Here is an 11,498-nt window from a genome sequence, read left to right as displayed (position 1 = left end):
AAGGACCCGCAGGGGACCAGCACCGGGTGTTTGACCTTCAGGAAGGCAGAGTTTCAGGGCCAGTTAGTGGATCTGTTCAGGCTGATGCCAGTTTTCTGGCTTCTGGTGAGCTCCCCTGGGACACCCTCCAGCCCACCCACCCCTTTCCTAGTCAGAGACAGAAGACATGGATGGACACCAGCTGGACAGACACATGCCTATCCCCTTTTACATACCTCCCTCTTCCCCCTGCCCCCAAACAGCTTCTTTACAGAATGTTCCACTCCTCTCGAGTGGGAGGGCTATGAGCAGTGCATGTATGTGGTACGCCTGCAAGCTGGAGTGTGCAAGGTGGCTGTGTTTGTGTGTGCCCAAGAGTGAAATCACACCCTCCGGAATCCTGGAATCGAGGGAAGGAAGGGTAGCCAGCAGGGGCCAGGTGTCCTGGCTGTGGGCTGGTCCCAGACACAGCAAGCCTGCACATCTGGAATGAGAGCCCCCACCCCCCATGTCCCAGACAGCATCTGGCACAAGATACTGGCTGTAACACTTTCAGTTTATTGGCTGGGGTGCCCTGGTGTGGCTGACCAGCCTCTGGGCCTGAGAGAAGCCCCGTCTTGTTTCCCCAACTCCTCTCCTGCAGCCCCCCACAGTGCAGCCTGTGGGACTCCTATGGAAACTCACACCCCAGGAAGTGGGGAAATAGGGGCTCGAAAAAACCATTTGGAGGTTGCTGAAGGGGTGGGAAACGTACATTACAATGAAGATATGCCACCGGCTATACACAATACAGCGCAGTTAGAGAGGGCAGGGAAGATGGGAGGGACTGCTGAGAGCCGCTCTCCCCCGACCAGGCCAGGCCCCCAGAGAAGAATGGCCACTTCAAGTGTCTCAGTGAAAGCTCTGGCTCCCTGGTCCTGGCCCCTTGCTCTGGTGGGTGCAAGGAGGAAGGGATCATGGGGAAGGGGCTCACGAGGGAGTCCAGTTCCCCTGCCTCCTGAGGACAGCTTCACCTGGACCATCGGCCTGCAGGTCCTGGTGCCTGGGGGGCAGGGACGGGGTGCCCACCTCCTACCCACCTCCCACTGTCCAGTCCAGGTGACTGAGGGCAGTACGCCCCCCTCCCGTCCCTGCCCCCACATGAGGGCAGTGGTCATTTCCTGCTGTGCAGTGTGTCCTGGAACTTGGTGCTGGTGTACCGCAGGTGGAAGCCTTTTTTGGTGATGGTGTCATCTGAGTGGAATTTCACCAGGACAGAATCTCCAGCTGAGTACACCTCCTCAGGAGGCTGACGGAGGAAAGGGACAGGCATGAGTCTGAGGCTGCTGTTTTTCCTCCCCAAGATCCTCTGCTCTAAGGAAGGTGGGCGGCTCCCAGACATTCACCAGATTCCCCCAGCCTCTTGAAGCAGGAGGAAGACTATTGCTGGCAAGAGTTTAAGGGGGTGCCTGGAGGAGGGGGAAAAGCAGGGGATAGACGAGCTTGTCTTAAGTTCAAAGTCACACTTCATTCTAAACCCAGCACTGCTATTAATGCTGTTATTAACGAGTTAGTTGGGAAGTCTTAGACAAGGCATTGCCCTGCTCTGGGCCTAGCTTTCCTCAAGGGCAAGCAGGAGTGAATGCCCGCCCTCCCCTAGCCCTCTTTTCAAACTCAGAAGGGCTGTTGGGGGTTGTGGGAGGGAGCAAACGAGAGCATGGTTGTGAACGGATTTTGCAAAGGGAGTGGGTTCTTTGAGAGGCTGCCTTCTCACTGTCTCAGCTGCCTCTTGGAGAAGATGGGATAGCTGGGTCCCCCAGAGATAGCTGCAGCCATTCCCCTCCGTCCTCCTGCTCCCCCCTTCCTGCCCCATTCTGGCTAAGGTCCACTGCAGGCAATGTTCCTGCCTAGCTCCTGCAGGCCCCTCCTCACCTCTGGGTGCAGGCCCTCAGAATGATGCCTGCAGAGCCTCAGCACACAGATGCCCTGGCTCTCAGGGCACAGAAAGCGTTGTTTCTGAGAACCTTGGGGACATTTCCAGCAACCTTGCCAAGAAGCCCTGACAGGACTGAGTTCCTTCCCCAGGTTCCCTCCCGTTGGCTCCAGCCTGGTGGAAGTCTCTGGAAGAAGCCACCTGGGGACACCCAATTTGGTGTGTGGAATGTGCCAGATCAAGGGAGTTACAAAGGGCAAAGTGGGGAGGGGGTGCTGGCTTGATAGCCAGGGGATTCCAGAGTGGTGAGCCAGGGAGGCGAGGGGCCTGTGTGCTCTGCTCCTGCCCCACCCCCACCTCTACACGCTGTCCCAGCCCTACAAAGCCCAAAGCTCTGTCCTAAGGGCACATTCAGCTGGCCAGTGCTGGGCCCAGCAGATACTGCAACTCCAGGATGGAAGTTTAACACTTCCTAGGGTGCCCAGGTTACACTGGAGCACAGCCATGAGAGAGGTGAGGGACCAGGGAGGTGAGGGGCAGGAGGGTGTGTGTGTGTGTGTGTGTGTGTGTGTGTGTGCACGTGCGCGCATGCATGGGTATGTAATAGAGAGAAGAAGACGGGCCTTCTGTGAAAGGGGGAAGGATTCACAAAAACAAAAGAAGCCACAGCTCTGACTGAGAGGAAAAGAAATCCACCTTTATGGTTTTCCTGTGGCTTCGGTTAAAATCAAGCAAACTTTTGCCCACTGCCTCTGAAAGTGCCATTTTATGGACCCAGAACCAATGTTCAGCGTCTGCTTGGACAGTAGCACCAAGGGCTGTGGGAACAGCTGGCCTCCTACTAAGGGAAACTGGCAGTGGGAGATCAATGAGGGCATTTTTATGGCTCAGCCAGATGACTAGTTAGCACAGTTCAGCTCAGGTCCTAGGTCCCTGGCTCCTGCCTCAACCTCTGCCCCTGACCCTGGGCCCTGCTGCTTTGGGACTGGACCAAAGGCTGATGGGGGCAGAGGGAACTCCATCGGCCTCCCCAAATGCAAGCTACCCTGTAGGTCCAAACAAACTGGTGTTGAGCAGGCTCAGGTCAGGGCAGGGCATGTCCCAGAGGCTGCAGAAATCACAGTGTTGGCCAAAAAAGGACAGAGTTTCCTGGGTGGGGATGGCCCTGGGCAGGGTGGCCTCTGTGAGCAGCCACCCACCAGGCAGGGTCTCCCAGCTCCTGCAAACGGCCAGGCATGTGCTAGCACCCATACGAGCACCCTATACCCGCAGAGACATGGGCACTGGGTGGGGGACGGGGTCTCACCCCTGAGCCGCAGTAGCGCCCCAGTCTGGGGGCTGTGCTGTCATAGCCATCGAAGAGCTCCATGTAGTCGTAGCCACAGTCTGTCTCCTCCTCCACCTCGAAGGTCTGGAAGACCAGCTCCACGCCATAGCCTTCCTCTGCCACGATGACCCATTCGCAGTCCACCCCCCCAGGGTAGTTGTTGTCTCCAAACTGGGCGTGGGAGTAAAGATCCTTCGACTTCACCTCTGCCCGAACCTGGCCTCCACACTCTGTGGGAGGAACAACAAGATTGGCCACTACTTCCCAAGTGTGGCCAGGGACAGGGCAACATGCCTCACCGTGCTGAGCCCTCATGGCTAGCTGGAGAGAGGGCCACATGGCTAGTGGTGAGTGGGTTTGGACATGGCCCGGGACATGGCCCAGTAGAAGTGCTCTTATGCTCCACCTCTGGATAGATGCCCACAAGCCCTGGGACACACCAGGCTGTTAGGCAACTCTGAGCTGAGGCCCTGGGGAGGGCACGCTTGTCAAAAGAGGACACTGCTAATTTCCTCCAGCTGATGGCTGTCATGGGAGAATGTGGGCCTTGCTTTGCCAGGGCTTCCATTCTTAAGACAGAAGAACTACATCTGGATTTTCTGCGAAAACTCTTGATTTTTCAATATTGGCTCACATTTTTTAAAAAACACAGTGTGGGCCAAACAGAGCAGCTGCGATGGCCTGATTGAGTTCTGGGGCTCCAGTCTGGGACCCTCTGCTAGGAGGGGCAGATGAGAGCATATGGGACTGGGTCCTCAGCATCCACCCTCCGCCCAAGCCCTCTGGCCTCTAGGATACCTGGTGCTTATGTCTCCCTGGAGGGGTTAAGAGCGGTGGGACAGGGCTTGGGTCAGGGACTGAGCTACAAGGAAGGACGGGAGGCTCTGGACCCAGCAGTCCTGGGGATTTCCCAGCAAGCAGCTCAAGACCCACAGAGCCTGTGAAGCCCCCATCTGACACCCTTGGTCTGATGTTCCTGGCCTCCCATGCCTGGGCTCCAGCCTTTCTCTGCTGCTGCACTGCTTTCACTTCACTGCTGTCCTGTCTTTCATACCCATTGCTCAGGCCAAACGAAATGACCTGTGGTCACCTGTACATGCCCAGAGCTGTCCCGGAACTGTGGCTATGCCTGGGCTCCTCCCCCTGCTGGAATGACCCCACCAACTCCTGCTCAGAGCTACAGCTTATCACATTTTGTCTCACGCTATAACTATCTGTGCACGTCTCATCTAACCTCTGGACCATGAGTTCCTGGTGTGTGGGAGTGAAGGGCTCACGCCTGATTCATCTCCATGGGCCCCTCCAAGTCTTGCACAGAGCCAGAGTTCAGTAAATGGTTGTTAGGTAAATGGACAAATGATCGCTAAGTGAGCCCCTCAAGGGCTGAGATGTTTGTCTGCTTCATTTTTGTGGCCTGCACTGAGCACTGCCCAATCATACATGATATGTGTTAATAAAGATCTCTAGACGAGTGACTTTCAGGGTTGGAATGTGGGTGGGCTGCTGCACAGTCAGAAGTCCTACCACTGGGGACTGTGGGGCTTCCCTCCCCATGCCTGGATTCCCCACCCACTGGCGTCACTGCCCTCTGTTTTTTCCGGCAACTTAGCGGCCCCTAATCAGGACCTCTCCCACTCTCCCTTTAGTGCTCACTCTCTGCTCCCCTGCCCGGCCCTCAGAACATAGTCTCTGTCCACCCAGGCCACAGCTCTGTCCATCTGTGCCTTCACACGCTCTTCCTAATCCCCCTGTGAAACTCCCCAGCCTAGGCCTGCCTGTGAGAGCAGGATCCGCAGAGGCTCGCAGAACAAAACAGCATGAGGACGTTGGGCTGGCCTGAGGTGGTCTCACCTGTGGAGTGGGACGCCTGGAAGCCCTTCCTCTGGACCGAGTTGTCGGAGTAGAAGCGCAGGAACATACGGCTGCCCGTGGCCAGAACGGGCTCTGGCTTCTTGCTCCCACAGAAACGGCCCAGGACAGGGGCCTTGGCATCACGGCCATCATACACCTCCAGGTGGTCATAGGCACACTCGGGCTGGGACTCAATATCCATCTCCATGAAGGTCTGGAGGCCAGGAGGGAGGACAGCAAGTTCAGAATGTGTCTAGGGGGCAGCAAGTGGCCCCAAATCTAGGCCTCCACACCCCAGTTGATGGAGACCAGGGACATGGCCACTGCCAGGGGCACTGCTGGTAGCAGTGAGGGAGGACCCAGGAATGACCAATGGTAGACATACCCCTAGGGTGTACTGGAATTGTGCCTCTGTCCAGACCAGACTTGGGGCTCACAAGGATCCTCAAAGGGATGCCAGCCCTGTGGGCTCAGCCAGGCCACCAGCCTGCAGTCTGCATCACTCTGGTCAGGACCTCTGAACTACTCAGAGCTTTGGAACTGATAGGAAACAGGTGGCAGCCCGATGGCATGGAGGACCAGGGGTGCAGGCTGGGGTGTGGGTACCTTACCAGCTTGACCCGGTGGCCAGGGGTGCTAGAGATAGCCCAGGTGCACTCCTTCTTGCTGGGATATTTGTCAGGCCAGTTGGGGCTGGTGATAGTGCCGCTGGTGGATGTCACCTTGTGGTCACAGCCGGCTGTGGGACAGTGAGGGTAAGGGGATCAGCAAGGACCTCGGTGCTCCAATGTCCCCTGTCAGGAAAGGAAAAATCCCTTCCCTCCTGCCCTCCTTGCTTCTTTCTCTTGTCCCCCACCTACAAACTGCGGCTTACATTACTTCTTTTCTGTTCAGTTACTCATGGCTGGGGAAATCTAGCTGCTGGCTTCCAAGTGAGGCCTGCTTGGCAGCATCCATGAAAGCCACCCTCACAGGCTCCCCATGCAGATCCCTGGACCTCTGAGGCCTCTGGCCACAACCCCTCTGCCCTCCACGATGCTGTCATCCTCTTGTCTCCTGCCACACTTCCACATTCACAGAAGACTTTGGCACCTGACTCAGTTCTCTACCCACTCCTGGTGCTATTTTAGGTGATATCAGCAAACCCTAGCCTCTCTGTCCCTGATTTCAGCTCTATGGGCACTTATCTTCTTCCTCTCAAGCCGGGCTTGCTCGTGACTTTAACCTAGGCCTTGCCTGATGCTCCAAACACATCACCTCTCTGTGACCACTTCCTGTTCTTCCAGGGTGCTCAGGCCCTCACTGTACTTCCACCACTTCTTCAGCTTTAGAGAGCCCTCCGTGGCCTCGATCCTTCTGGTTTCTCCCAACATTTCCTCCTTGGTTGACTTAACTTGCTTCCCTCTCTGGCTGGACCACATGGCTGATCACCTCAGTTGCTCATCCACATACTGTCCTTCTACTATGCCCTCTTGGAAAACCCCATTTTTGGCCTCAACCACTGAACCCAAACCACTTGATACTCTTGGATCTGTCCTTGATCACCTCCACCCTTCACCTCCTCAACAATGGCTCCAAGTCTTCAGCCCTCTCAACTCCCACCCCTTCCCTCTCAGAAGATCACCTCACCTCCTGCCTCCCTGAAAAAAAATCAGGGCCTCAGATATAAAGAACTTCAACTTCCCAGCCCCTCCCTGCAAACTCACCTTTCCCCTTCCTAGTCTCCAAAAAGAAGTCCCTCTTTCTGTGGGTTGGAGCTCATTGCCACCCACCACCTGGGTACCCTTGTATCACAAATTGTCCACCCTCACTCTCTGTGCCATCTCTGCCAGCCTGTGGACCTTCCTGAGCTTCCCGCCACCCTGAAATAGCTCCCCCACGTCCCTACATTCCCCTCCAGCTGCCGCCCATTCTCTGTCCTGTTCTTCTCAGTTGACCTTCAAGAAAACTTGTTATTACCCCGTTCTCACTGTTTTTGGCTCCTTGATCCATTGCAATCTGCCTTCCCACCTCTGAAAGCGTGGCCTCACAAACAAATTTAAACACTGATGCTCATTATTTATTATTATCCAATCTGACAGGTTCCTTGGGGGAAAAACGGGTAGCCAGGGCACTGCGGGCCATAGAGGAGAAAGGGGTGGCTAGGTGCCTAGGGTCAGTGGCTCACCCAATGAACGCACAGCCATGAGGCCCTGAGAGCAGTGTGCAGGCGGCTCAGAGGCCCTGTGGAGGCAGGCAGAGCTCCTGGCTCTCCACAGTGGACCGTGGGCTGTGTCCATCATCCTTTAGTGGTTTCCCAAGGCCATGTTCACTGCCCTCCTCCATCTGTACACAGGTCTTCAGAGCCCTCTAACTTCTCTGTGCATGCCCTCTTCTCCCCCAACTAGACTGCAATCTCCTTGGGGGCAGAGAGATTGCCCCCGCCTTTTTATTAGTGAGTCCTATGCCCAATGTGGGGCTCAAATTGATGACCCTGAGATCAAGAGTTGCATATGCTACCAACAGAGCCAACCAGGAACCCCAGAGGGACACCCCTCTTGATGCTCCTGCTGAACTTTGCACAGCCTCTGCAGGGAGGGGTCAGGAAATACTGATTTGTAATTCACCTATCATTTGAGTGAGGAATGATGACGTGCTTCTAAAATGACTCAGAGCTACACACAGGCCGTCCATCCTGGAAGTGTAAAGCCTCTCGCAGCTATCTAGTTGATGCCAGTGTACTCTTTTTCACACAGTACAGAGAGAGAGAGAGACAACCACAGAATAAGGCCCCCTCCAGCTAAAAGATGTGGAGGCCCTGTGAGTCGAGAACTCCATACTCGGGGAGACTGAAGTGATTGGGTTGGAAACTCTTGAGTGTCTGTTGGGTCATTATTGAGTGCTTCAATTCTGTTTATTTTAGCCCAGAGTTTATTTGTTTATACCTTGGTTGTCCATTTAAGAACACTGAGAAGAGGCATTTGCCAGGCACTCTGCTAAGTGCTCAGGCGAGATCTGTAAACCTTAGTACGTTGCAAGGCAGATACCATTGTTAGTCATCTCATGGGTGAGGAACCTGAAGCTCAGAGAGGTGCAGTGATTCACCCAAAGTCATAGAGACATTCAGTGGCAGAGCCAAGTCTGTGTTGTACTGCTGAGATAGTATGTCACCAGCAGGCAGGGGAACACAATGGAATTAGTGACTTGGAACAAGCCAGTGTTGTAGCATGTCCAAAGAGGTATCAGATGATGTTAGGGATGACATGAGAGCTGTTTTCAAATATCTGAAGGGCTTCAGTGTCCAGGAGGTGGTTACTCTGTTCTAAAATTCCCCAGGGGTCAGAAGTATGACCAATAATGGTTGACATACATGACTGTGCTTGCTCTGAGCTCTGCACTGCTCGGAGCACTTCAGAGAGCCCCGTGCCCTGATGAGGTAGGTCTATTACTACCTAAGTGTCACCAAGGAACAAACAGAAGTGCTCAAGGGCGTGCAGCTGCAGCTGGCTAAGTGGCAAGGCTGGATCAGGCAGCCTGGCTGCAGACTGTGCTCTCAACCACTGTGCCATCTCAGCTCTCTGCCACAGGAAGGTCGTTATGAAGACAAGGACTTGCACATGGATTTTAAGAAGCAGTAAGGTCAGTCTAAAAATGGAGCCTGGGGATGAGTGTGAGCCCCTCCTCTCCTAACATGCACAAGGAGACACGGAAGTGTGTGTGACTTGGATATTTTGAGGACGGAAGAATCTGTAGACCAGGTGGGAGCAAAACAAGGTAACCTTAGGGAGCACTTGTGAGCTTCAGTCCCTACTGAGCCAGATGGAGATGGCACCCATGTCTTCGTGTCCCCCAGCCCCCAGTCCTTGGAGCCCACTTGACCTGCCCTGGGGGATCCGGGCACTGCCCTGGCAGTGCTTACCTTCCTTGCAGTCGTGTTTGTTGTCATGTAGGACGAAGCCGCTGCGACACTGGCACTCGTAGCTGCCGAAGGTGTTGACACAGTCTTGCTGGCAGCCACCGTTATCCTTGGAGCACTCGTCCTTGTCTGCAGGGGAGCAAACAAGGCAGGCCCAGGTCTGTGCAGGGCTGAGGTCGGGTTGGTCACCCCAGGGGAAGCGGGAGGCTGGCTGGGCTTCCTCCCCCCGGGGGGCCAAGGCCATGGTGGGGTCCAGGGCAGTGCAATCCAGCAGAGCCAGCTGAGTGGCCCAGCTGTTGGGAGAGAAAGTAGAAGTGGGGTGGAGGGAGGGCTGGGGGCTGGAGCTGACCAACATGGGCACCCTCTACCATTACCTGCTTACTGGACAGACGGACAAGTGGAAAAACAGACACACGGACAAGCAGACTGCAAGAGAAAGGAGCAGGACGCGGGGGTCCCTCTTTTACTTCACAACAGGAAATGTCACAGACACCATCAAAATGGGAGGGGGTGGGGGCAGGGAAGGTCCCCTGTCCATGGGAGTGGGGGACAAGGGGAGAGGAGAGCACCAGTTCTGTCCGGCCAGAAGGAGGCAGGCCGGAATGGCAGAGCGGAGGTGGGGGGTGGTCGGGCACTGAAGCCCCCATCCCATTCCGTCCAAGGTGAGGTTCCTGAGTAACAAAGGGTCCGGGAGGCCTGGCAGGCCTCATTGGGGGGTCCGGTTTCTTTTCTGCACTCGGAATTTGAGCTGGTGGGGGCGTCCCCGAGGGGGCTGTAGAGCAGGCCTCTTTTCTGAAACGAGAGAGAGAAGGAGAAAAGGGACCAAGGGGTGGGGGTGGAGGGCAGGGACCAGGGAGGGAGAGCAGTGAAAAACAGCCCAGGGGGCCTCAAAGGCAGATTCACAGGGCGGTGCGGGAGGGCGGCAGGACACACATGCAGGACGGCCATGTCCGGCGCAGCCAGGTCAAAGAGGAAGAGCAGGTGGGAAGAGGCACAGCGACAGGGACAGATAGGGAGAGAGCCTGTGGCAGGAAGAAGACCCGGAGGGGTAGGCACGAGGCCCGCACACTGTGGAGGGAGAGAAACAGTCTCTGGTAGAGGGGAGCAGCCCATGGAAAGGGTGGGCCTGGCTGGGAGGTCGAGCTCTCACTCTGGCTGCTGCAGCTGTCAGGTGTATTTAGACACACTCCCCCTCACCAGCACGCCCACAGACACACGATCCCCTCGGGATGTACTGCTGTCCCACCGTGGCAGCACAGATACTGACCCATGGTACACGCACACACACGCACAGGACACACAGTCAGACATAGATACCACATGCACACACATCACTGGCCAGCCACCCACCTGTGTGCATGTGTACATGGGACACACACTACCTCCTCCCACATGTGTGGGAGGAAGCGTGCGCAGATACAAATACAGAGCTACAGATGCATATGCAGGTTCTTGGGCCAGTCCACGGGTACAAAGACACACAAACACAGAGACCATAGCTCATCAGCAGACCTGTGGACTCAAGTGTGCTGACACATGCAGCTGCTCAAGTTCAGGTTAATCCACACACACACTCTCCCATAAGCACACACACACAGAGAAACACACGGTTACAGGCATGTGTTTGTCACTCCCATATATGCTCCAGTCTGTCTGTGGTCATTCTGGGGACTGTGTGCTTGGCACAGAGGCAGGCATTTAGAGAAGGTGTGTAGATTGAATGGACACCCAGATTTCCAGAAAGGAATCATGAAGCAGAAAGATGCCCACTGGTGTTCAAATGGGCAGGTGGGGTGTATGACAAAAGGGGACCCTATTCCTGGTCTCCATCAGTTAGAGAGGCCTGAGCACCGGCTGCCAGAAGGTCCTGCTTCTCCACTCCATTCTCAGGTGGGTCAGACCCCTCAAGGCCTGCAGGAACTCAGGGTCAAGAGGTGGGGTCTCCAAGTCCCTCCCCAGGTCTCCTTATTATAGCCTCACAGGGGATCCTCACTGAGGGCCCTACAGAAGCTGCCAGCCCTCCAGGAAGGTGGGGGTGAGGAGCACCCAGGAACTCACCTATGACTACACTGGGAACTTTAGGGGTCCCAGCTTGCAAACGCAGCAAAGATATCCCTGAAATGTTTTGAGCCCCATACCTTCCCCAGAGTCGTACCCTAAATACCTAGTATAGTGCCTGGCATGTGGGGGGCAGTAAAAGAAATGCCTGCCCAGTGAATGAACGAGTGCATGGGCAAGTGGGTGGCTGAATGAATGAGTGAGAGAAAAGTGAGTCCTGAGGAAGGCCTGCTGTAGCATCCTAGGGCAGGGCTCTGGCATGGGTGGGGGTGAGAGTTGGCAGCCTCACAGCCTCACCTCGGAGCCAGGGAGCAGCTTGCAGGAGGGGCAGGAGCAGGGAGGGTGGACATGGGCCCAGACAAGGAGATGGCACTCACCCTCCAGTGCCAAATGCCCCGAAAGGTGGCTGGGGTCAGACTGAAGGTCTTCAGGCTCTTTCTTCTCCTTCTTGGCTTAGGGTCTCCTCGCTGGGTGTC

At 55.7% G+C, this 11,498-nt stretch overlaps 1 protein-coding gene across 1 annotated transcript in view; it reads right to left on the bottom strand.

Annotated features, from left to right (window-relative positions):
* Window positions 1–516: 516 nt before the first annotated feature.
* Window positions 517–11,498, bottom strand: part of BMP1 (bone morphogenetic protein 1) — a gene marked incomplete at its 5' end in the record, with an annotated part of 44,387 nt that continues 33,405 nt past the window's right edge. The window contains 5 exons of the mRNA XM_029950332.1: window positions 517–1,267; window positions 3,198–3,448; window positions 5,070–5,283; window positions 5,681–5,808; window positions 8,968–9,093. Of these exons, the coding sequence (XP_029806192.1) occupies window positions 1,133–1,267; window positions 3,198–3,448; window positions 5,070–5,283; window positions 5,681–5,808; window positions 8,968–9,093 (854 nt within the window). The remainder of the gene's footprint in view (window positions 1,268–3,197; window positions 3,449–5,069; window positions 5,284–5,680; window positions 5,809–8,967; window positions 9,094–11,498) is intronic.

The sequence above is a fragment of the Suricata suricatta genome, chromosome 1 (genome assembly GCF_006229205.1).
Source record: "Suricata suricatta isolate VVHF042 chromosome 1, meerkat_22Aug2017_6uvM2_HiC, whole genome shotgun sequence".
NCBI classification, from domain to species: Eukaryota; Metazoa; Chordata; class Mammalia; order Carnivora; family Herpestidae; genus Suricata; species Suricata suricatta.
This window is presented reverse-complemented; position numbering and strand designations above follow the sequence as displayed.